The sequence below is a fragment of the Platalea leucorodia genome, assembly GCF_965183815.1.
Source record: "Platalea leucorodia genome assembly, chromosome: 2".
Lineage (NCBI taxonomy): Eukaryota > Metazoa > Chordata > Aves > Pelecaniformes > Threskiornithidae > Platalea > Platalea leucorodia.
Genome location: NC_138824.1, coordinates 30,446,481 through 30,473,584, shown reverse-complemented (window position 1 = coordinate 30,473,584; position 27,104 = coordinate 30,446,481). Strand labels below are relative to the sequence as shown.

Sequence of the window (27,104 nt, the reverse complement as noted above, 5' to 3'; positions counted from 1 at the left end):
GGGCCAGATCATTACTTACACAAGGAGCGTCAGCATACATGGGGAGCAATACTGACTTAAACCTTATACCCACTTTGCACTGCTGGAGTCACAGCTGTGTTTTAAACTTGAGATCAGTTTTGCAAAGAAAATAGGAAAACTGGTAAAACCTCATATAAAAAAGGACTTATCCTGTAATATTTGACTGAATAGCTCAGTAGTAGCTTTCTGTGCTGATACAAGGAAGACCAACTCCAGCTCCCATTTTCTTCCTGAAACATGAAGTGAAGCTCAGAGATCTCATTCAAGGCCTCCCATTAAGTATCGGACAGGACTCTGAGTCCTGAGACCTCACTCAGCAGTTACCTCCTTCAGGTGGCTCATCGGCATAGCTAATCTAATTACTATCTAATTACTGGTTACAAAGGGGGAGACTTGTCAAGGCAATCGAGAACATCTTAAAAAGGCTCCAACCGTAAGTAAAAAACAAACAGGTGTGGCAAGCAGCCCATTATGAAGTACTTCAGGAAAAAAACATAATAGGTTCCATTTTTTAGGGATGTATATCTGGCTTTTATTTGTATTTGCCCCTCACAAAATACACTTAAAACAAAACTCAAAGTGTTTATAGATTCCCCTTATACAAAAATAGTTTCTTTCTTGGCATTCAAAAGGAGCTTCATCATTCTTTTCTGAGAGCTAGAAGGGCAGGCAGAAACAAATCACAGCAGTTTGAACTGTCCAAGATAACTTCTTCAGACCTCTTGGCAGTTGACAGGGCCTGAAGAAACAGATTCCTCACAAACAGTTTTCCCCTCAATGGTACACTAAATGGGGGAATCACACAAGCTAAACAAAAAAGGCTCCTCCTCAGCCAGCCCCATCTTTGCAGTGGAAGATGGCACAATGATAAAAAACCAACCAAACAAAAAACCAAAAAAACCCAAAAAACCCCCAAAGAAAGACAAATAACATGAAATACAGCTGTGAAAAGAGGGCACTGATCACTTTCATCTAACTCCCCCTATTCCATCCAGTCCTTGCAGCAGCAAAGTTACCTCTGCCAAAAGGAAGGAGAGGAAACACAGGGACCGTTTTCAGAAAAGGACAGTGGTACTCCCTACTTCCTTGAAGGTGAAGATGGCCAACAGGACAAACTCCACTATGAAAAGGTGGAGTGGAAAAAAAAATATATCCATCTTACTCAACTCACTGGACTCAACCAAAAAACTATAATGCAAGTTAGCCAGTTACTCACATTGCAAATAAAAAAAAAAAAAAAAAAGCGTCATGCTCCAAAGCAAAAACCATCAGTCCTCCCAAAAAGCACTAGGCATCAACACCAATGCATGGATCCTCACTATGGTTGTTTGGCTGTAGCCCTAATTAAGCACCAGCCTCAAAGGCTGCATCTTTATACAAAATTGCTCACATGCTGGAAATAATAGCTGTAAGAAATTCTTCTGTAATATTCTACAGACTACTGTGTTATTTCTTAAACAAAAAGATTAAGTTAGGAAGAAACAAATCATACCTTGTTTATCTTCTCTTTTGGATGCGTCAGGAGATTTGGGAAATAAGACAAAACATCACAATTGAGAACAACTTGTGTCTGTTCATCAGTACCAGTTACTATGTTGCCTACTGCTCTCAGTGCTGCTGTCTGAATATCCAAAGTGGGAAGGAAAAAAAATGGCATGTTAAAGACATTGCTGTTACTTATTGCTAAAACAAAGATCATTTTAAGACATGTCTTTATAAAAACACTTCACAAAATACAATTTAGCACTTCATCCTCTGAGCTACATCCTAAAAATGGGTACTGTTTCACCAAAACAGAAACACATAGTACAGCATTTTACTGAATAGATGCAGTGCAGCTCAACTCAAAAAGTGTAAAGATTAGAAATTAAAAGAATATTGAAACAATAGAAGAGTTAATTCATCATATATCTGATCTGAGTTACAATTACATTAACTGTTTCCAGGCTTTGACTATGTCTGCAAGATTGCTTATTTCTCCATTCAGCTCTCCACTACAGAATTAGAAAACCCACAACTACTTTTCTTCTTATTGATTCTCAGCTGACTTTCAGAAATGGACTTTATATCTTTATGTATTGGTTAGTAAATGCTTTACAAGTGACAGAATACTGGAGAGACTCCTTTTCATCAAGTGAACTGGTCCAACAAATTTCAAGATAGCCAAGTCTCATCCGAAGTACAAACTAAACAAACACGACAAATGCACAGGTACATAAAAAAGCTTCCAATTACAACAGTTGGTTTATAAAAATCAATCACATGTTAACTAAATTTAGTTTCCCTTTTTCTTTGAAATTAATCAAACAAGCTTAGTTAACCTACCTTTTGTAGCTAATTAGAAATTTACTTTACTAAAAGGACTTGGCATCTGCAAATATTTTAACATTCAAAAGGCCTCCTAATATTAATTGATTTCCATGAGCTATTCAGACAGAATATGCACAACCATGTATGCAGCAACAGAAAAGAGTGCATGTAACTTGAATTCTAGAAAATGTAAAATCTGTTGTCATTAAGTATCTTAGGACTACAAAAGGAAGGCACCCCTGGTAATCACACAATGGAAGTTAATGTTTAACCTGTCACTTTACTTAAAACCATATCAGAACTGTTTTGTTTGAGTTTTCTTTCATTTTAATAATCTTTTTTCCCCAGCGTAGGTAGCATTTTTTGTTCAGTTTTACCTGCAACAAATGTAGCTATAAATGCTCATCTCGGTAGTCCACTAATAAATACTCTAAGGCACATTTTTTAGAAAATAGCTTACAAAGGGCTATTCAATAGCAACTGAACCAGACTTACTTGAACTTTAACCTCCTGATGACTCAGAAGGGGAACTAGAAAAGGTACAACTCCTGAATCAATCACCATTTGTATCTGTTCATTTCCACCGTCTGTTAAGTAGGACAAAGCCCAAACAGTGTCCACAAGAATCTACAAATTGGAAAGAACATGGTTTAGACATTGAACAGTAAAATCCAGGTAATGGACTCTTAATTTACAACGTTCCACAGGTCTGGGGGGGGAAAAAAGAGCACGCAATTTAGTTACAGGAAAAACTCAAATATTATGATGAGACCTAACTAGTAAAATGTTAGATTATTATGTACAACTGTGACAACTGGGGCCATTTGTTCCATAATAGTAATTTCTATATGTCCTCTCTCAAAAATTTTTTAAATTAAATACCACATGTTGGTGCATTAAGTGACAGCATATAGCATCTCACAAAGGTAAACTGTTGGGCTTGATTTGCGTTTCAAAGATAGACAACCAGCTCATAGAAGCAGTTGTGCTAGTAACTTTCTGAAGAAAATACCGACCCAGCCTCCTAGCACTGCTATAATTTGTTAGCGCTGCTATCTTTTGATTACAGAATACCTAAGTCCCTTTAGTCTCTAATCTACATCTACACCTTAGCATTTCTGATCCACAGTGCAGTTCTGAAGTGAAACCACAACTATTGTGGATGTATGCCTTTTTTTGCCTTCATATTAAGATTAAAATCCCCAGCAAATGAAAGGAGTTCTGATACCAACTAAAGGACTAGCAACTATTGTAAGGTGGCAACTGTTCAAGCAAAGCGAAAACCCACAGAAATGACTATCATGCAGGGCAATCTTAGCATCTTAAAGAAAATAAGTCATTGATGACTTGATAAGGATGATTTGAGAGCCCTCAAAAAAAGAAAGGTACAAAAGTTACAGTCATTGAAAGTATCTGAAGCAGAAACAAAGCCAGCAGAAAGAGGGATATCCCATCACTTAGAGATGAAGTTAGGAACTGCAGGAAGAGAAATCTGGACCCCACTGAGGACATCATCTGTTGAGGTGCCTAGATCTACTCTACTTTTAAAACAGACCCATTTAAAATTTCCAGCTATTAAGGCAGCTAAATACTACAGTACTGAAACACAGGAAGAGCTTTGAAGTCCTGACCCACCGCCTGCTTCCACACAGCTCCAGGGACCAGACAGCACAGACGTAATGCTTTCTTGACAAAGCCTGCTGCTGCCCTCACCTGCTAATGCCGCAGGGACAGCAGAATGTGCTGCAGTGGAGCCAGTCGCAGCAGAAGCAGTGAGAGATGGTGCCTCACCAGGTTGCTGCCCCACAGCCCTGTTGGTGACGAGAGCAGCAGCCGCCAGAAGCACTCACAGGACTGTTGGCTGACCTACCTGCATCACTGACTCATCTCCAAAGATAGGTTTGCTGCTCCTGTATTGGAGAGGCTGGGACCAGACTGGTACCTCCAAACTAGCACCTGACTCTCAGGATCAAAAAGACGGGCACCCTAATTGAGATCAGTCAAAACCTGGCATCACATAGTCTCATATCTACTTCAAGAAGCTCTCATACAATCATTGCTTGCAAAAGCTTTCAAATTTGGCAGGGGGAAAAAGCCTACAGGTTAGAAGTATGTTTGGTTTTGCTATGAATTACCATTCAGGTTTGTCCAAATAACGAATTGGAAAGTCACCATGTGCTGTCTCCCACTCACATTACACTGGGAAAACCCTGGCAAAATCCCAAATGAAACTGTTTGCAAATATTTTGTGGAGCCAAGCCCACTTCACCATTGAAAGAGCAGCAGAAACACCACTACCACAGCATGGAAGTAACGAAAGACAGTTCCACCAATCTTATGCTCTGTCCCCAGACCCACCACAGGGGTTCAATTCCTGCTTCCCTAAATTGAAGGATCACTACAGGGAGCAAGAGTCAAAGACATTACATAGTCCTGACAGGAGGAGGAGGAGAAGAGCAGCTCAGTACCCCTTAGTTACACAGACCTTTGCTCCTGAAGTCCCAATATAAGACTTCAAGAGGTAAGTCCACCCCTCTAGGACTTTATTCAGAAAATATATGTAAACCCATGGATGAGGAACGTGGGAAGTACTGAAGGTTTAGTATTGAAAACCTGAAGAAAAGTTGTCAAAGGTGCCACAAAACAATAGTTTATTGCTGTTTATTTAAGTATATTTTCGTATGTGATTTTCTTAGTGAAAGAGGTTGCAAAGTCAGGCACCCAACAGGTTACAAAAGTCAGATTTACCCATATGATCACAATATTTGATTGGACTGATATGTAGAATTATACATATTTTTTCTACACATGCATTATATATCATCTATGCAAAATTACAAATTGGGGCAGAATTAAACTGAAGCTAACTAAAGGATAAAAAAAACTTTTAGAAAAGATATTTCAGAAATGGTGTTTGCACTTTCTTTTTCATGCTCTGAATGACTACAATTATATTGGTCTTCATATTTAATTGTGCATTTACTACTTAATTATACATAAATTAACACTCAAAGTTTGCCACTTAAAACAATCTTGCAGCATTTTCTCTCTAGAGAAAACAAAGAATCTAAATATCCAAAACTTTAGAAATTACTCACGTTTATATCTGTATGGTAAATGAGAACACACAATGCTGGCAAAATCTGAAAAGAAGTTCATCAGTCATTACAGTAGAATAAAATTGGCCGTACAATCATGAATCCAAGTACTGCAGTCACAAAGCTTAGCTTGAGACTGCATTAGCATATTGCATTCACACACTTCCCAGCAGCCGGTCATTCCCTCAAGGTATGCATAAAAATACATATATATTATATTTAAAATTTGTAAAAATACAAGACAGTACTGTATTTCAAAGACACACAGAGAGCAGACTATATTTTAAGGCAAAACAAAAGCCAACAACAGAGATAAGACATCCCCCTGCTATTTTGAAAGCTTTGTTACCACACAATATAATAAAAATCACTAGCCTAATATCAATATATAAAACTCTTGGATTAAAGTAATTTTTTTTTTTGTATTCATGTATGGAGAAAATATAAAACTGAGCCATGATAAAGACTGCTTAGAACAAGGGTTTTTATTTGGTAAAGTATTACTTGTAAAAGTTCCCCTGTTCTCTGCTTCACTTTAAAATGTCATTAAAAAGTTTAGTTGCTAACAATATTATACTTCACGTGGCTTCAAAAACTGTATCTACAGTTGGAATTTATCTTAAAATAAAGAACTTTATGTACAATACAACTATAGTTCTAGTCAAATAGGCACAGCTAGTAAAGTGATGCTATAAACACCGCATTTGCTCTGTTCACCAGTTTAAAAGGATTTTCAGATGCTTCTCAAGTGGGGACTTGACATTGACTGCATGTTCACAGCTAGTCAAAACACAAACTATACTACATTCACTGGTTCGTTTACCTTTCCTCTTACTGAAAATAATTACATTTGAATACTTCTATATACAGAATCACGTTTGTAGCCTTTTTTTGATAAAAACATGAAATGCTCTAGCGTGTTAAATTTTTTGTTGTGTCCATGTTAATATACGGCTCATCAGTCTTCAGTCTTACTCAGTTTCAGATGTTACAAATACCTTTATTACAGCCTTAATAAGAAGCATCAAATTGGTCAAATTACTTCATTCAACAACTGCTAAGTGGCACAAGACAGCGGCAAAAAACATGCAAAATTCAGAGTATGACTATGTAAAACATTTGGCCTCTAGCCCAGAGTATAAAAAAATTATCTGTCTCTTAATTCTTTATTTACCTCCTGAACTGTCTCCATAGGCGGTGGGGGGTCCTTATTCCTGCAGAGATTTACAATGACCCATGTGACGTTCCGAAGGAAGGTGATGGGAATGGAGGGATTGATGAAGGACAGAAGAGGTTTGACAACTCCCAGTGATATGACATAATCTCTACACTGAGGACCATCACCTACAGAAATGAAAATTGTTGTAAAAGAAATTACATTAAAAATGGAAAATCCTGAAATGTATGCAATGACATGTCGGGATACTGAAATTCTATGTTTCCTCACCAATAGTCTACTGCTAACAGTTCGTGTTCAATTAAATATACATACGTACAGATATGTATGTATATTTTACGAAACACAAAATTTATCCTGTTAATATTTTGTGCAGCAAGTCATACTATTCTTTAGAAAAAAATAGGATGTACATATGCCATTCTGGCCACGTGAAAAATTATATTAAGCCACAGAATTTAGAGGAAACATAGTCTCATATGATAATGCCAATGTTCAAAAAGTCAAATTCTAAAATGAAACGCTCCCTGAATTCAAATCGTTATAATAACAACAAGAGTTACCTATAATATTTCCGAGAGCCCAGACAGCTTGCTCACAAACATTCTGGTGTGGTGAATGAAGTAGTCTCAAGAAGAGGGGTACTGCATCTATAGAATGCAAAGATGGGATTTGTTTTTACTGGAATGTGGTATACGCACAATACTTTCACTGATTAATACAAACCACTTCCGCTACCATGCCTTATACTAAGATACATGTTTCTATTATGAAGAGCATACAAAACCTCAGTTAAACATTTCTATACATATCTAGAGAGGGGAAAAAATAGACTTGAGAACAAGCAACTATTAAACAACAATGCTCCCCACATTTAAACATTTCCCCATATTTCTCAAAGTGATATGCAAAAGCCTCAAGTATGTAGGTGCTAGGTTTAATGTCCTGGCAATTCAGTTTTTCCAGTTATCCAAGATCACAATACATACCTAGCAGAATGACATGCCTACTCGTGCAAACGTGCTTCAAATCTTGACTTTAAGAAAACAGCTTCCTCCCAAGAGGTAGCTATAGTTAGTTTCCATATGCAGTGAAGATTTATATCCATCTGCCAGTCCTAAGACACGTTTTAATTTGCTCTTATATAACGCAGGCAACATACCAGATTAAGGAAGTGGTACTGATTTTAGATACCAGTCTCTGCTGAATTAAATAAATTTAATAGAGCTAAGAAACCATCCTTCCACTATTCCCATGCACTACTTCCCTTCAGACAACCCATACTATTTGAAAGACAGCAATTCTTGCAGCAATTTTTAAAATCTATATATGATCATATTTGTCCTATAGTCTTTCTGAGCAAAGCAAAATAATTCAACTTATATACTATTAAAGGAAAGAAAATTTTTTTCTTGTAGAAATAGCTTCAGAAATAGCTTCAGAAATTTAAAAAAATTGCAACACGAGTTGTGAGCAACTGTGAATCAATATTCTGTTAATAATTTAACGTGTGATAATAAGCCAAAAAACCCTGATGTATTTTCCTGAAAAATACAGAATGATGAAGAATAAAGACAACCTAAAATTCCATCTCCACCCTAGATGAGTAATTCAGCAATTGCCTACAACTGACAAGTTAGGAGGGACAGCAACACACCGTTGCTTAAGAACACTCTCTCTGTTCTTGTAACAATCACCCCACTTCCATCAGCTCAAGTGGAATATTCTACCTTCCTTCTCAGTGACTACTGAGATTACACTTCAGCCGTATGTGTATTCAACATATTTCAGAGAGGAAGGTCAAGTATGTAGTTTATATTAGATTGCAATCCTGGTATGCTTTCAAAAGCACAAAATGAAATTATTTCATATCAGCACTCCAGCAGGAGGACAGTCTGAGAAAGCATGAGTTGCACGTTATCTGATCTACTGCTCTCAAAAAATTAATTACTTCTGCTCTAAATTGGCTCCTGCCAAGATCTATTGTGTGTATATAGTACTTCTCCTCTTTTGCTGGGCCTTCCAATTGCCATCTGTCCCTCCTGATTGCAGGAGGCCCTCTTCTTTTGTATTTAGGCTGCACCAGCCTCTTCTATAGCTGCAAGGGTCTATTGCTTTGTTTCCTCAAACCATCCCTTATCTAATGGGAGTAGGGCTGGGAGGCTGTTTTCCCTTAGTCATCTCCCAGCCAAAGCAGCAAGACTTTTAGACTAAACTTCTTCCACTTTCTCTTCAAGAGTAAAGCTTGGAAAATGCTTTTTGCTTCTTTAAAGTCATTTTATCACATTTTCTTCTTTTCAAGCATTAGCTAAACAGATTTTGGGAGAGACATATCCCAGCCTGAACGTCTAGTAATTTTTCAGGTAACAGCAATGCTTTTGTCTGTGCAGTACATATTTTCATTCTAATTCTTATTTTTACTTTAAGATTTTTTCCAGATTATTTTTCTGCAAAGCTAATACTATAAACAGCCTTTTCATTAGATTCATTCATTGAAATATGATAACATTGTGGGACTTGAAAAAGGAAGAAAACAATTAATAACCAATGAACAAGTTGGAAAGGATGAAAAAACTTGGGAATAGATTTTCAAAGATATTTAAGACACCAGAAAAGCCATCTAAGAACACAGGTGCCCAAATCACGTCACGATTTTTTGAAACAAATTCAAGACATTGATTTTTTTTTAAAAGGCTTTGGATTTTTATCCAAAGCTTATTTTGATAAGGATTCTTATTCTATTGCTCCAATATCTTAACTATACAGAATCTAACAATTAGTGAGATATTTTATTAGCTATTAAAACGTATAAAACAGCATTTTGATTTGAAAGGCAGGTTCACACACTTAAAAAAAAAAAAGAAATCAAATAACTAAGTCACCATTTTTCCATACAAAAACACTGAATATAAATAAGCCAAGACAATTTATTATATATTTGCTTATCTATAGCCTCCTGTTTAGCAACAAAATGTTGTATTTAGCACAAAGGTGATTGTTTTAAGATAAATGTGCTGATACATAAAAGCTATATATATTATCCTGAAAAATTAATTTGAATAATTTATCTTCAATTGACTTTAGAGTTTATTTCCTATCTCTTTTCATAATGGAAGCGTCACTGGCTGGTTAAGCAAGAAATGAATGCAGCACAACAAACTTAGCGTGTACAGGAGATACTGATCATATGGTCAAGGAAAGGATGGTAATTTTCTTAGGTCTGTATTTAAATGGGCAACCTTACGTAATCATATGTATTTAACAACTTTAATAAGATTTATGAACATACCTTTGAGGTAGAAAGAACTACTTCCTAACATAAGTTTTAGCCACAGGGGAATTAACGGTACATAACTTCAGAAATCAACCCAAGAATTAGAAAGGACTAACATTTTTTGTCATACTCATTATATCATCTGTCATTCTCTATCTTCTTTATGGCAAAATCAGGTCTGGGATCCTTAATATTAATTGTTAGTGACAAACAGATTAATGCTTAAGAGCAAATGTAGAATTTTTCTGAGAAGGAGGACAGACATGCATTTATTATTTTAATGGTTTTGATAACAAATGGCATTTCTTATCCAAATATCCCCTTCTCCCTTTTCCCCACAATATCCACCACCCCCCAAAAATCAAACTGTAATACTTACTAGACTGTACAACAGCTTGAGTCTGTGCAGAAGTGCCTGATGCTATGTTAGTCAATGCCCATGCAGCTTCAAATTGTAATGAAGGACTGTAATGAAATAATTTTATGGTAATAAGTTGAAACATGATCTGCAGATTATTTTATGGTTCATTTCAGTATTACAAGCTGTATCCACTCTGAGACACTCTACATTTAAGCAGCGCCACTGGGCTAAAAGTTTTAAAAAAAAACCCTCATAAGCCTGGACATTTCAGAGGAAAAGCTATAAGAAAAAAAAAAAGATTTTACATTCTATGACCTTTTGTAAACCACCTATCATTCTGACTTCATATTAGTAATAAAAGCAGTAATACTTGTTGAAGCACATATCAACCAGTGAAGCTGATTGCTACTCTAGTCAACTAATTAGCTCCTTGTCCTGGTTTCAGCTGGGATAGAGTTAATTTTCTTCCTAGTAGCTGGTATAGTGCTGTGGTTTGGATTTAGGATGAGAATAATGTTGATAACACACTGATGTTTTGGTTCTTGCTGAGCAGAGTTTACACTAGTCAAGGACTTTTCAGCTTCCTGTGCTCTGCCAGGTGCATAAGAAGCTGGGAGGGAGCACAGCTGGGACAGCTGACCCAGACTGGCCCAAGGGCTATGCCATGCCATATGACATCATGCTCAGCATATAAGCTGGGGGAAGAAGAAGGAAGGGGGGGGACATCGGGAGTGATGGCGTTTGTCTTCCCAAGTAACCGTTACGCGTGATGGAGCCCTGCTTTCCTGAGGATGGCTGAACACCTGCCTGCCGATGGGAACTAGTGACTGAATTCCTTGCTTTGCTTTGCTTGTGCGTGCAGCTTTTGCTTTACCTATGAAACTGTCTTTATCTCAACTCATGAGTTTTCTCACTTTTACTCTTCCAATTCTCTCCCCCATCCCACCGGGGCAGGGGGAGGGGGAGTGAGCAAGCGGCTCTGTGGTGCATAGTTGCTGGCTGGGGTTAAACCACAACACTCCTGTAGGAAAGATTTCTAGCACCCCTCATTATAAAATTTAATTATGCCTTTCTGATGGGTAACAGAGACCTCTTCACATCCAACTGATCCAAACACCATTCATATTTAGTGAAGAAAGTGCAACTGTCTTGCTGCCTTTAGTAGTTCTCAATAAATAAACCATGCCTGACAATAACTAATAAAAACTTGGCCCTTCTAACATTACATCCCAGATCAAGCGTAAGCTGGCGTACTGGGATAAAGACATTTTTCTGCTCCATCACGGACAGGGGAAAGATCTAGCATCAGTATCAAAAGACAGCGTCATACCTGTATTAAAATTGACTTACTACATGCAGATAAAATTAGTTACAAATATTACAAAAGCTGGGGGAACATCTCTTCCAGGATGTCTGTCAACTGTTGTCTATGCCAACAGCAGTTTAGTAAAACAGTTTGCATGAAAACTGTTCAAGCAAATGCTAAAGGTTAAGAGTTCTAGAAGCTATAAAAGAGTTTACAGCTTATGGGGGTTAGCATAACACTAAGGTGTCTGGCTTTGGGAGGAGCAGAGAATATTTACTGTTAGGTGACTATTTTTCATTTCCATGCTTTTTTTGGGTCTTTATCAATTATGTTTTATATATAGCCGTAGCACCTGCTTCCTTTAAGCTTTTTTCATGCATTAGTTTCCAAAGCATTTTAAGGTTTTATTGGGGATGGGATTGGAAATGAATTAGATAGGAGGGCCCAAGATGTGTAAATAAGGATTTGTAAAAACAAATAGTACCCATCAGCAGCTATCTATACACCTTCATATTCTAGGATCAAATGCATTAAAATTCTAGTTCTAGGTGAGTCCTTCTTTTCTTCCTTTTGTGAAAAGCTTTCAGTTATAACATGAACAATAGCTTTAACAATCTGTTATACAAAGTCTTTGCAGAATTTACCTCCACTAAATATTATATAGCAATCACAATTAAAAGCACTGCTTAAGAAAATGTTGAGCTCAATTTCAAAAGGCTTATGAAATACTTACAAAGGTGAATCATACAAAAACTATACAGGAAATTCAAATTAAAAGAATTTTCACAGCACTGAACCATCTATTTCTAGACCATACGGACATTCACGACCCATTTTAAAATGCTATCCCAATCTGAACATGATTGCCAGCTGCCTTCTAAGGAACTGTTTTGTTAAACTAGCTAGAAACAAAGCTACACATACTTCATGTTTTTGCAACTACCAAATTATACCCAAAATGCCAATGTGCATTTTTGAAGTCTCCAGCCCTCATGGCTGGTTATTTCTAACCTTAAAAACGGAAATACTGTAAATACATCTATGGCTGCCTAAGACCAAAGATAGACTAAAACATTTACCTCAAATGTGTTAATCTCCATCTACCCGAATAAGGGGCTCATAGATTGTGGAATATGGTATTTTTCTTACATGTCATTAAATTCTTGCAACTACATGCTCAATGTTCTCTACCTCCTTTACTGAAGCTCTTGTTTTCCAACAAAGAATGGTAACAGTGAGCAGGCTCACTGTGTTGCACCATCACATGAGGGAGCCGCACAGAGCCAGAAGAAAACCCATCTTGCACTGAGAATGAAAGCAGCTAGAAACTTAAGCTAATAACCTTAACGAAAAAGACGACAAGTATATTCTGGCAAAGAGAAGAGCCCTGTTCACAACCAGGCATGTTCTCTGCCTTCACACAAATACACACAGTAAGTCTGAGACAGGTTTCTTAAAAACAGATAACAAAAAAATCTGCAATATTCAAAACCAATATGAAATTTAGTAAAGTTTTCTCCATTAGCTGGATATGCTCATGCCAGCTCTAAAAAATAAAATGACATTTCAGTGGCAGAATAAATACTCCTGGAAAATTTATAGTTTATCATCATAGAATGTGATCCACTTTGTCAGATCATATGGTGCTATGAATCCTCAGTTTCATTTGAAATAATGAGATGGTTTTTTTAGATGCAGATTTTCAGTAAAGGTGACCATTTTTAAAAGTATACTTACTTATCATCCCTTTCTAGGCATTTTACCAGAATTGGTAAAATTCCTGATTTTATTAAGTCATCAATAGGTGGATTTCTGTCACTTGATAGGAGTTTTCTGTGAAATTAAATGTAAAAGTAAAATAAGTAACTTTCATCATGATAAATGTGTAGGAAATATATTTCTGTGCCTTTTTTTTTTTTTTTTTTTACCTTGCAGCTTGGACAGCACTCAGTTGGATCACTGGGTTGTCACTTGTGGCGTTCTGAAAAAAAAAACAACAGTAAAAACTAAAAACGCACAGAACACGCACTGCTAATAAAAAAAAAAACACCTTAAATGTAACGTACCTGCAGTATAGCTTCTAGTGTTACGTTTTGCTTGAAAAGAAAAAAAAAGTTTTATTAATTTTGTTGCTAAACTATTTTCTTTTTAAACATTTAATACAATCAAACTAATTTTAACAGCGTATCAGTTCATAATTTTGCTTTCAAATAACTGCGAGACTTCCAGTGTTAAAATGAAAACAGAATACATTGTTTTGAGACATCACCAAAGTTTTAAAAGTAATTCCAGAATCAAGGAACTTACTGCTTTGAAGTCAGCATCAACATCAGAATCTTCTAAACTTTCTTCTTGGGGAACATTTCTTTTTTTCAAAAGATGTTCATCTCTTTTGTTCTGTAAAGGAATGATGAAAAATACAGACATTTAGTGCTTATTAGTACAGGGTGATGATGTAATGCCCCCTTTCAAAATAAAAGTTCATATAATATTGGGGTTTTTTTAAAAGGCATCTGTAACTGCAGATAGAATTTGCAGTATTTCAGCTGTAAAAATCTAGCAGCTTGCTAATCACAGACAGAATTATGTCAATCCATGACATTTGAATGTATTAAAACTTAGAGTTTGGGGATCAATTTTCTAACAGACATTTACAACACACATAGATCTGCATGACATTAATGTTTAGCCACACAAAACAGAAATTATCTTCCACTGTAAGATTAGTTTTCAGCTCAACCTACTTCAAAGTTCCCTGGTTACATGTATTTTCATCTTGTGTGTAAAGTAGCATGCTCCATGTACACTGACACTTGTAATATTTCCCACTCACACTGTCAGCCTAATTTCCGACTTAAAACAAAGCACCCTCCAGCCTTAGCTCCTTTAAGGAATTACTAAAGAAAAAAATTACCTTTTCATTGGTAAAGTACCCATTGACATTTCTTCCTTGCTTAATTAGAATATTTGAACACCTAACACCCTAATTTAAAAAGAAAGGAATCAAATCATCAATTGTAACTGTATCCAAATGCACTTTTTTACAAATTTAAAATGTCTTAAAAGTATTATTCAAAAAGTATGAAGTAGTCTTTTCTAAATTTTAGACTTTATCTTTTGTTTGGTATTTCTAGAGGTACAATCAAAGATAGAAAGGGCAACAGAAGATGATGATCCAGCATGTATATCTGAACACCTTTTTGTATTGTTTTTTGGTGTGGTTTTGTTGTTTTGTTTTTTTTTTTAATAAGCACATTAAGATTTCAATCTCTAATGAAGCAAGACATTGAAAAGGTGTAACAAACAGCTGTAACACCTAAAACAAATCTATTATACTAGCAAGGAAAGGCAGGCTTTTCGGTCTCCAAAGAATTATCTGATAACCAAACAGTACTGACTATAGAGATTGTATTATGTCATACTTTTCTTTAATATATAAAAAAGCCTCTAAGCAGAATCATAGAATCACGTTTTGAAGGAGTCCCCAATATTTTATTTTATTGTATGTCAGAAAAAACAGCAACCTCAGGTCCAAAATTTTTGTGACTTGCTTACTTTTTAGACATTTAAAAAAGAATTTAAAACAACTTTTCCAGCCTCAGTTTGAAAGGCTTGCAAGCAATACATTAAGATTTTTTTTTCAGATAAAAGAATGCTAAAACAATAAAAAAGCACCAGAATTAAATAGCCCTTTAATGCAGAAGACAACATTCCACAAACTTAGCATAGTTTAATTTTTTGTCAGGTCTAAGTACAGAAACTAAATCCCCAAAGAGCACACAAGATCACCTAGATTAGCTACGGCAGCCTCACCAGAGCTGTACAGTAATGGCAGCATACTCGGAGCACGTCCATATAGACAAGCACTAAAGGTATTTTGTTGTCAAGTGTTTTTGGAGAGACGGAAGATGGAAATGAGCAGGAAGTTAAATGCTGAGAAAACAGCGTTACGCAGATAAATTGCATCAGGTAGGTACACACTGAAGGATGCATTCACCATAAAGACCTACAATATATTTCTCTCATTTTTCCACACCAAGTTCTTGGCACTGCCATTTTAAGCAAAGAGCAAACATCATTCAACCCCAGTCAATCTGGCTTTCCGAGTACAATTCCTTTTCCTACTGTTTGTCTAAACCATAGCTTATACTTTGGCAACTGCAGGGACCGGACCCGATTTCCAGAGGCCCTCTCCATGTGCAAGTCACCTTTCTTCAGTGCACAGCTACCACACACGTCTCCCCGTGGAGGAAGGGCCTCCGGCTCCTACAGGATCAGCTGTGCTGCTATGGTAAAACAAGCCAATCCTGGGAGAAGGGACTGAAGCTGGAGGAACATCCTGATGTCTTCCGTCCTACTGTCCTTCTCTTCCCACGCAGAGGTATTATCACAGCTCATGGCGGTGAGCAAGTCAACATGTGCGTGAATGTACAGGGAGATGTATTTAGTTATGAGGGTGGCCCACGCTGGCCCAGCAGACATTCCCTGTCTACTGAAATGGTGCAGCCTGAAGGAACTGGGGTCTCAGCACAGAACTGTCACCACTGTCTGCTGGAACAAGTTACACGTTTCACATTAAATCATTTACTGGGAAGGGCCAAGTTTCTTTGTCGTTAGCAGTAAACTACTGTGGTACGAGGCAGGGTTTTCCAATTCTGTTCTTACTGAAATGTTTGGCTGGATTTTCTACATCTCATGCTCATAAAATGCAGGGAAAGAGCTTTACAGGGTTTTCAGAAAATATGCTTGTTGCAAGAATTGTAATTCACAGATTCAGTTAGTGATATGTACTTGTTTTTCAAACAAATGATTTGGTATCAGCAGCGCTCAACTATGTGTTTTGCAAGATCTTGCAATAAAAACAGGTGATCTTTACTTTTACATTTCTGTAAAATGCCTTTTAGATGCAGGCCTCTTGCAGATTCTTTGATTCAAAAGATGATGAAATATCTAGAATAGTCAAGAACTTAGCAAACAAACTATTTTTATTGAACTTACTGAACAGAAAATTCTAGTTAGGAAATGTCACATTATCTCATTTGTCATTTTCACGTTTCTTCTGTCAGTAAAAAAAGATAAAACTTTTTAAGAGCTCGAACAGTAGATTCTCCCATTTAGGTGTTTCACATCACTGTAGCAGCAGATTCCCCCACTACTGAATCCTCTGACCTTAAGGAACCGTCCCCATATTTGGGGAGAGAAACTGGTACACCACCATTCCATGTTGCTCCCCACAAAAGCATCTATGCTGGCACAGAATGGATGCACCTCGGACAGCTTCGACTGAAATCCTTCCAAAATGCAGAGGGTATGCAAGAGCCATTTAAAAGCATATTACTTCACTGCTATTGTAAGTGGAAACTTAAATAAGGCCAAAGCCTTCTCAATTGTGTTGACATTAAATAGATGGCACCTGTTCAGAATGAAGATCACATTATTAAAATGGATAAGAATATTCGATATTCACATACATGTGGGCTGCATCTATCACACACATTACTTCCACCCTCAGCATTTTTCCTCCCAAAAAGACATTAACCAGAAACAGTTGAAACGACATCATCCATTTTCTAGCTTGAAAGATCTACAAGTTTTTGGATGCAAAAAGCGAAGTCACACTGCAACAACTGTGATACTGAATATGAATGTGTATCCCTCTATAGATGTGTGTGTCTCTTCAACGTATACAGTTGCATCATTCTGAGTGATGAGTGTTTGTCAGTGTTGTGCCTCTACTAATGTGTAACATAAGGGCTATGGCATCCAGTTACTCCGGAAAGCAAGAATGAAGATGCATCGAGACCCTCTCCCAAACGTCCTGAAATACCAGGATGGCAGCAGCTGGAACACAGAGAATATAGCTGGAACAAAGCAATATTCCCACTGCAGGTGACTGAACAGCGTCCTCACAGAGCGGCACAAAAGAGCTGCAATGGCCTTCAGTAGCCAAACAGCTGGAAAATCACCTTCCACAAACACCAGGCAGTAAGTCTAGAGCATGCCAGTGGACAAAGCACTGGATTATTCCATGCCACTTCACCTGAAGAACTTCAGAAAAACTACCTGCCTGCAGCCATTATTCGATACGCACTTCATGTTTATTCACAGTGTGTGCACTTCTATACAAGTATCGTTAGCGGAAATAATTTGCTTGAATAGTATTTAGAAGGGCATGCACAAATTCTCTCTGCTTGTGGCCAGAAAATGGGTGGTGAACATGTTTCTTTTAAAGTTCTTCCAATTCCTTAGAAATCTCTCAGGGACTTGGACAAAGAGGAAAGAAGCGCAGGTTGTGAATGAACACATGGTTACAGGAGAACAGTAACAGGTAAGTAACTTGTCTCCCTCCTTCAAGCAATTGCCCATGCATACATTGATGCAGTGAGTATCTCCAAACAGTACATAGTACTACTCACAAAAACTCCATTTGCCTGGAGAAGGATCCAATGAATCCCTACACGAACACACACTGAAGGACTGTTCTCCTAATGGCAGCAGTAGGCTGAGAGGTGAAAACGGAGCTCAACTAACTGTTCTGCAGCTATCAGGAATGCAGACATCCCACTGGGAGGCCACCAATGGTGAAGATGGTAACAAAGGAACAACATTCCAAACTCTGGCCCATCAAACATACATAATCTAGGTTTAAATTCCACTATGGGACAGGGTCTCAAGAGAAAAACAAGAGGAAAACCTCACCAGACTAATTAGAAATCTTAGCATGGTAAGACTGAGTAACACTTCCATTTGTAGCTGCATGTTAAAGATGGCCATAAGATATACCATAACTGAGCTAACCAAGAGCCTAGTTCTCACCCGTTCCAGCAAGCAAGTTAATAGCTCCTTAGAGAGCCTTTTATACCTGCATGCACAACTATCCAATTCCTTTGGCAGCATGAATATGCCTAAGAGAATGCTCCCTAATGTTAATGCTAACCATAATAAGTATGAATAAGCAAGTATATTCTAATGCCAAGATGTTCTTCTACCCTCTTTAAGGGAGAGAACTGAACTTCATAGGACATAACTGACCACAGGTTGACGCTGGAATTTCTGTGAATGCAGGCAACATCTTCAGGCTGTCAGTCATATGGTGCAATGGGCATCAGAAAAAATTACCTTAGCCAGGGAAAGTAAGAGCAAGCAAGAATGTTCCTGCAGCTACTCACTGTTTGCAGATGGCTGGGCTGAAAAACAAGCCAAGAATATGTAAAGAGGAGCTTCCACAGCAGCCTGAAGCAGAGAGCCTAGTACTTCTTGAGAAGCACTAAAAATTTCTTACCGAGGAAAAACTATTCTTATTAGCATTTCTTACAAAGTCAAAGTGTTCGTGGAACCTTCCAGTCCTAAAAAGTGGCTCTAAGGCTATTTGAAACAGCTCTGTCCATTTGCAAAGGTGTCCAATTCCTGGACAGCTAAACCACTGTATACTGTCATTTGATACACCAACCACTCCCCTGAATAAGGTAAAAGAACATGATTTGCACCTTGGCATGGCCTTAAAATGCTTGCATTTTGTCATACTGTGACATACTCAAAAGTTTTTGTCTAAATCATAGCACCAGCTTCTTCTGTAGGCTCCTGTGGTGAAGCTGAAGACAAACGAGCAGACCTAGATACAGCTGCTCTGCTCGAAGACTGGTGAGAGACTTTTCAAAGGGAGAGGCATCAGACTGGAACCCCTGATCAAGGGTAAGACCTTGCCACCAACAAATCTAAGCAGTTCTCCTTCAAAAGGGAAGATCCTCAAACACTGCCTGAGACACATGTGCTATGCACAATAAAGTCTGAAAGTTTATAAACAGCAGCTGACCGGCTGGTTATGAGCTTGTCAGCATTCTGGTAGAGATCACACCACAACAGTACACAGAGGTTTCCATATGAACAAAAGGTTTGTGGACATATATGCCAGGCAAAAAACGCCAAATGGTTAGAAACAACAGTAATGATATCACGAGTGCACTTTCTTGTCCAGTGTGATGATCTGTTAAGAGTTTTTGATGACAGATATCCATCTTGTTTGCTTCATTGACAGTGGGAAGGTCAGGCTGCATGAACAGTGAATATGAAAATCCTGCAGATCCCAGTACTTGTTTATCTTCTTGGGAGATGGCCACAGGCTTTAAAAAAGTGCCTATCAATGCAAACAAGTTTCAAAGACAACATGATTAACAGAAGAAGAATCCTTGTGGGTAAAGAGGATGTCCATCAAGCTATACACTGCATTCCACTCAGTACTATAGGACATGGCCAATAGGATACTCTAATGGAGCTGTGAAAGGTGTTAAACATAACTTTATACAGGCTTTTCAGCATTTGACACATGGGAAAACTCTATGAAGAGTCTCAACTCTGTTGGAAAGCCTCAAGATCAAAAGGGAAAAGAAATAAACAAGAAAATCTCTGCCCTCAGGTAACAAACGCCATTATAAAATGCTGCTTCAGGTCAGGGAAAGGTTTAGGAACTCAGTGGCTAGTAGGAAGAAGCTTTTTTTGGCACAAGTTAAGACGTTTGAATCCTCTGTGGACAAAGAGCAGAACTTCAAGAACATCTCAGCATTAGGAACTGTAGTGCTAGCCAGCATCAGCTATAATCACAGATGACAACAAGCAGCTCTTTCCTCTGCTCCTACATCCTAGGAAAGACTAAAGGATCAGGCCAGTGATGGAGGTAGACTGAGGGTGTCTGGACATCCCTTTTAAGCTACCACTGTTGTGACAGACTGAGCTGAACTTCCAGGTTTCACTTACATGTCATCTCCAATTTTGGTTTTGGGAGGCGAGAGCACCTGCCACAGTCCATCATGAAGAAAAAGAAAATGCCGACCGCTCCAGTCCAAGGGATGCTCTGAAAACCTCTACTGAATACCCTCTTAATGAAAGTTTTCTTAGGTGGGCTATCTAGCCAGAGCGAATTTCTAGTAATACGAACTGGATACGAACCTGGGGAAAGATTCCATTTCTTTAATGGCTGGGAAAGGACCATTAGTTGGCTCTACTCACTGTCTTAGAACTCATTAACGTCTAGAGAGATTTAAAAGAAACCTGTAAAAAGGCTGAACAGGTCAATCTGATGATCCTACAATCCACAGATATCAAAATCATATTCTACTTGCTTAGCGAACTGGGTCCCTTGCATCCAAAGGTGGTGAAAGATTCCAAGACTGTTCTTCAGATAAAGAGCATAGCTACAGATATGCGGTTAGGAGACAAAGGCAACTTTTCTACATTTGAGTTCTGCTAACTCACCTTTGTGACAACAAAGAGTAGTCGCAATGTTCCTGTTTGGCTAGTGCACATCTTTCTCAGGAGATGAGCAGGTTGACTAAAAATAAGTAGCCACATACATGTACACCGGTGTGTGGCCCAATAGCCCCACGCACAGATCGCAAAGATTGAGGCCTGTTAAGTTCGGCAAAAAGCATGCTCTGACTCAAATAGATTCAAGCAAGCCTCTAAGGAATTTCTTCATAGTCCTTTTCAGCTAAGTCTCCAGAAGAATATATTGAGATTATAATTTTCCTCCTAGGGTCTTTTCTTTGAGGAATCAATCAAGGCAGGGTAGATGCAATATCTTTCCCAAGAATTTGCGCTACTAACACTGGATAGAGAAGCCTCTAGAAGAATATACTAGTAGTGCTTCAGTCTCCCTGTGACTGTAGTGTTTGGTTTTTTTTTAAAGTTGGTGGACTTATGCCTAAAAAAAAAAAAAAAAGTACATTCACATTGAACTGGAAAAGATTTACAACTGAAGCAAGTTTTACTATCCTGAAGCAGAAAATGTGCATTTTTTTTTCTTTTGCATTCTCAGACTTCCTGAGAATCAGAAAAAGATTTTTCCCACCCTAGCTCTCCCAGCAAGATGCAGACAGACTCCTTTCTTCAAGGCTCACTACTTTATTTAGGAGCTACTGTGGACATAAGCAATCTTATTTAAGAAAGATCAGGGGAAGGACAAGTAGAGTATGCCAGAGAAACAGGTAAAAAAGACACATGCCCATGGCTCCTTAATCCATCACTTGTTTAGCAAATAATTGCTTTGCCTTGCATCAAACTTAATTGGCAACTAGAGCTTTCATGAGCTGATGTCTACAAGCTCTCGGAGGCAGCTGAGTTTGCTAAGAAAATCAAAAATAAACCTTGTGAGAGATCCTGGAACTTCTTAGGATTCCAGTTAGCAGGCCTTAAAGGAGGACAGGATCCTCTGTTTCTGCTGAGGCTAGGAGTATTAAGGCTTCCTTTGAAGGGTGGCATCTAACTCAATGACCATAGCACTGAGCTGGCTAAGGACTACCTTTCCTAAAGCACACAAGTAGCCTAAGTCAAGCTTCCTCCGCATGGAAGGCCCAGTACCTAGAACCGAAGGATCTCTTACAGCAATGGAGTTACAGGCTTCATGTAGGTATGGAACCTTAAACTAAATCCTAACAACTGCTCACCCACCCCACTCCCTTTTAGAGTGAGAGTAATCAGCTAGGTTAGCCAATTAATTCCAGGGTCCCTGCTGCTAACAGAGCAGCCTTCGGGTTTCTGTGATGCTGAAATTAAGCAATAAACATTCTAAATCAGACTTCGCCAAGACACTACACTGAAGTTTAAATTCTAAATCCTGAGACAGCCTCCATCACCAAAACTGACATCGTTATCTTGTCTGCCTGGAAAGTCAGATGCCTACTTTTTAAGCTCTTAAGCCCATTGCTGCACTAGCAATATAGCCAGAGACCAAGACCATCTTCCAGAAGTGTAGTAGGTCCATTCCCAAAATGTGTAAAACAGATGTACAGCAAGGCCAATATGGAATCAGAAAAGAGCACCTGACCATCAGGAGTGTCATCTGACTAGCTCACAGTGCCAACCCATGCCTTGGCCAGGATTCTGCCAGACGGCTGCTACCCTTTTATGTCAGAGATAACTTTGTTAGCTCGATTCCTAATCAAACAATAAGTGACTGGGAAAAGAAAAAAAAAAAAAAAGTAAAAAAAAAGTAAAATTTCTTTCTGAATAAGAGCTGTGGTGTGTTGCGAAGACAGTGAATAGAGATAATACCTTGAAACACAGAATGCGTTGCAAATGCACCTTGATGTCTGTAATCTCAAAAGAATAAACACCTCACACTAATGCATGCAGAAATTGTTTACTACTGTTCAAAGCTGTGATTTTTTTATTTATTCCATCTTACAAAACAGATGTAAGCAACTTCATCAGATCCATTCATTTACTATTTATATGAAAGTGACTCAAAAGGCAAGCAGTGCTTCTACTGTACAGATCAAGAATATGCTCAATTTGCCTGTTTTCTTCAAAAGCCAGGTATACGATCAGCATCTGGATATCTGGCATAAAAGGAAGATACCCCCTTGTGTTGAAGAGGCACTGGTGGATTACTGAGGTCATGCCAACACAAACATTTCCTGAATTTGGCATACTCGTGCTAGGGTAGCAGTGTTAGCCATAAAGATGAAGACTGAAGCAATGATTTAAAGGTTCCTTCCATCCCAAAGAATTCTATGATTCTATATTACAGGTTATCCTTTCCACTGCTAGATCCTAATAAAATATCGTGGAATCATAGAATAGTTTGGGTTGGAAGGCACCTTTAAAGGTCATCTAGTCCAACCCCCCTGCAATGAGCAGGGACATCTTCAACTCGATCAGGTTGCTCAGAGCCCCATCCAGCCTGGCCTTGAATGTTTCCAGGGATGGGGCATCCAGCACCTCTCTGGGCAACCTGTGCTGGTGTTCCACCACCCTCATTGTAAAAAATTTCTTCCTTATATCCAGTCTGAATCTACCTTCTTTTACTTTAAAACCATTACCCCTTGTCCTATTGCAACACATCCTACTAAAAAGTCTGTCCCCATATTTCTTATAAGCCCACTTTAAGTATTGAAAGGCCACAGTAAGGTCTCCCCAGAGCCTTCTCTTCGCCAGGCTGAACAAATGCTGTACCAGAAGCAATGGCCTCACAACTGCCACAGAGTTCCCACAGCAAACCAGTTGACCACCAGCACCAGTTCAGTTGCTGCAAACCAACAACTCGGACACATCTCTTGTTAAAGCAGATTTCTTCTGGTCTCTGCAGTGGAAGATGTTCAGCAAACATTCCAGAAGAACACAACTTCCTACATTTTAAGAGTTCTGCAGCTGCTGCTCACTCTTGATTTACAGCCTGACCTACATCCAGCGCTTAGGCTTCTCTAAGCGTGCAACTGATCTGTGCATGTGCAGTTTTCAGTGAAAAGTCACCAGCAGCTCATAGGCTTCCTCTTCCTCATTTTCACTCATGTATTACTGGCACATACAAGATTCCTTCCACACAGACAATCCATTGCCTTGTCTTAAACATATAACTTGCTCCCCACCATGCTTCTGTAATAAAATGGCCTTGAAATTGTGATCTGTTGCAAAAAATAATTATGAGAATTAAAATAAAATTAAAATTCTCACTTTGCACTGCAAAGGTCTCTTCAAAGACTGCACTGGAATGCTCGCATGCAGTCTCACAATTTAACCAGATGCATGAGGATATGCTGCATTAGCTAAGCCACCTTTTACAGCATTGCTTTGCTAGCAGGCATAGGCTGCCCAAGTGCTATGAATGACTCTTCACAGTGCAGACTTCACAGTTATACAGCGAGTTTTACACTGAGTCAACACACTAATTCTGAACAGAGAGGGCCTCTAACATGTCAGCATAAACTTCAACTGCTGATAATTCAGATATCAAAATTAATTACCGAATCTCATTTTAAGCAAAAACTGGCTAATTTCATTTTTCACTTGGTACCTGCCACTGTATGTAAAAGGAGCTTTCTCCACACTTCGGTCATCTGCCAGTACTGATGAGGCCATAGCCAGCTTAAGCTACACAACACGTTCAGACATGTTCAGCTAGTTTCTTTGATTAGGAAAATATGAAAGCATTAAACAATTTTTAGGTGACACATCATGCTCATGTAAGCACTAAGATTATTTTTTTTTCTAGTCATCTGGATCTAATTAGGTTTCTTCAACTAATTCTTATAGTCTCAGGATGAATCTTACAAATATTTATTTTTGATATTGTAATGAGATACAGAAGTTTTTCTACAAGACCTGAAAAAAGAAAAGAAGTCTCTTTTTTAAGAAGAGCAGAAGGATCCCAGGAAAATACTAGCACAAGATTTTTGGTAGTTCCTACAAAACCCATTGATAAGTGCAGACAAAATTTCTCGAAAACAAGTCAAGCTAATTTCTGTCAAGATAACTTCTATTTACAAACCCTTCACTTTGACTTCAGCACGGCTTTTGTCTTCCCTCTTGGTTTGCAAATAATGAAAAAAAAATTAGATTGAATTGGGTAGGTGTGCACTCCTAAGCAAGCACCACTCAGACTGTCAATGGTTCAACTGACAAACTGGAGATACGCATCAAATGGGAGACCCAAAGGAGCTTGGTCTATATCTAGAATATTCAAAGCACACACTTCCATCAAGTCATTAATGAAAATATTAGAAAACATGGGTGATACCGAGCTGGGGAGGCCTTGAAGCATACTGGGGAACTCAAGTGAATTCACACTGGGAATTCAGATTAAGAAAGTCTGGAAAAAGCAAATGGAATTCAAAAGACAAGAAGCAATCATGTTTAAAACTTCTGCATTTATTTAACTATGCAAATAGAGAATGTAAACAACTATCCTTGCTTTGTGGTACTGTAGGAAGTGTCCGAAGGATATAATGGATCACAGACTGAGTGCGAGTCAAGAACATACTCAATGTAAATAGGAATACTGTGCTAAGAATTGTTTTTCACTGTCCCATTTAAACCTCAGCTGTGGTCTACATCCTTCCAGACTTCCACGCTTCCAGAAAGATACAGGCAATTTGGATCTGAGCAGCAGCAACAAGTCAAATCTAGGAAACAGAATGTTCAAGGAAAGGGTGAAGAACTGAATTTGTCTCAACAGGATAAAACTAAAGGGGCCAGTATCAGGCCTCAAACATATTGAAGATACCCAAAGGCAGATAAAAGTTTACCCCTTCTCTTTACACATATTGCCCAAGAGCAGTTTAGCTTGTGAAAATGTCCTCCAGCAGCAAGCCTTTAAAGTGCCTAGAAAGGCTGTTGGAAGCGTTATGAATAACGCGGGTGTAACAAATCCTCTATTTAGGCAGAGCACTGAACTGGATCACCTCTGATGGTCATGATCTTCCTAGCCATATTGGCATTTACCCAATATAACCATAATCTGACCCTAAATTAACTCCCTCTACAGCACAGAAGCAGTAATTTCCAGAAAACAAAATACAAGAACATCTGCACCTTCTAAATGCTAAAACTCTCCCTTTTCCCATTTGGAGACTTTAAACATTCAAACAGCTGACAGCTTCACTGTAATAATATGAGAACTGGTACAGAAACTGAATATGGGTTATTTCCAAGTGATACACTAGAGTAAAGCAGTACTGTTCTGCTGTACTGAGCTTAAGGAGTTGGAGAGTAAAACATTAGAATCCACAGTTAATAGTCTACAAATTTACAACTCTTTTATATAAGTTTGGGGCCATAAAGCAAAGCTTACAGTAAAATATTTAGCTAAGACACCACAGCATTATTAGCAAAGTAACACAGTTGATAAGGAAAAGCAGACTCACCTTCCGCAATTCAATTGTAACTTCATTTCTGTGTCTTCTCATAGTCTGTAAATAAAAAATAAAAAAAAAATTTGTATGTAAAGAAAGAAGTGTTTTGTTTTGGAGCCAGTTGTTTTTAGGTGAAAAGTGCAGCTGTTCATCAAAAAGATAAGGAAAACAGTGTGCGTAATTTATAACTCAATCTTTCCTAGCAAGACGCACAAGTTGTTTTTTGGGTTCTATTTTGTTTGATTGGTTGGTTTTAAAGATTATACACCTTACAGAAAGCTTTTTCATAAACCACAATAAGTATCCCAAAGGCAGAAAACACTGACTTCCCCATGGAGCTTCACTGGAATGACTCTCCAGGTTAGACAGTCTTACATTCACACATGACCACAGTCACAGCCTAAACACGTAACCTAGGCCAGTTGTCTGGCCAAAATCAACCATGAGTGACAGAAGATGACTGAGCTCAAAGCAAACAAGACAGATTAGGCTTGTGGCAAAAGGAAACAAAGTAGTACAGTGGCACTGAGTCTACCTAGGATCTATAGCCTGAACACTGTAAAGGAAAACCAGCCCATAAATATCTCAGCTCCTTTAAGACACTGGGCACTCAGGACACATTCCCTACAATGCTGCTATACCTCCTAGCTAAAAGAGATCAAAAGATTGAGAAAGAACAATTTTAGCCTAGTGAAGGCAATCTCCACAGGTTCATTTTACAATCAGTGGAAAAGACATGTACCATCAGAATGCAATTCAGGGAAAATCAGGACTGGATGACCGCTGGCAGCCTAGAAAGATCACCCACGCTAACTAAAATTAGCCTTTTAAAATACTTTCTATGTCCTATCCTTGCTACTGACCTTCACTGCTACTATCACGTTCCTTTTGAGTTAGGGCAAATAACTTCCCTAAGCTCAAAAATATCAGTGA

The 27,104-nt window shown here is 38.2% G+C and overlaps 1 protein-coding gene across 1 annotated transcript in view; it reads right to left on the bottom strand.

The window, feature by feature from the left end:
• KPNA3 (karyopherin subunit alpha 3) overlaps positions 1-27,104 on the bottom strand; it is a 52,666-nt gene that overhangs the window by 6,965 nt on the left and 18,597 nt on the right. Inside the window, exons 2-12 of the mRNA XM_082304087.1 lie at positions 26,184-26,228; positions 13,855-13,944; positions 13,614-13,643; positions 13,476-13,528; positions 13,285-13,380; positions 10,260-10,345; positions 7,170-7,256; positions 6,604-6,773; positions 5,430-5,474; positions 2,827-2,958; positions 1,514-1,642 (exon numbers count right to left, since the gene is read on the bottom strand). Of these exons, the coding sequence (XP_082160213.1) occupies positions 1,514-1,642; positions 2,827-2,958; positions 5,430-5,474; positions 6,604-6,773; positions 7,170-7,256; positions 10,260-10,345; positions 13,285-13,380; positions 13,476-13,528; positions 13,614-13,643; positions 13,855-13,944; positions 26,184-26,228 (963 nt within the window). The remainder of the gene's footprint in view (positions 1-1,513; positions 1,643-2,826; positions 2,959-5,429; positions 5,475-6,603; positions 6,774-7,169; positions 7,257-10,259; positions 10,346-13,284; positions 13,381-13,475; positions 13,529-13,613; positions 13,644-13,854; positions 13,945-26,183; positions 26,229-27,104) is intronic.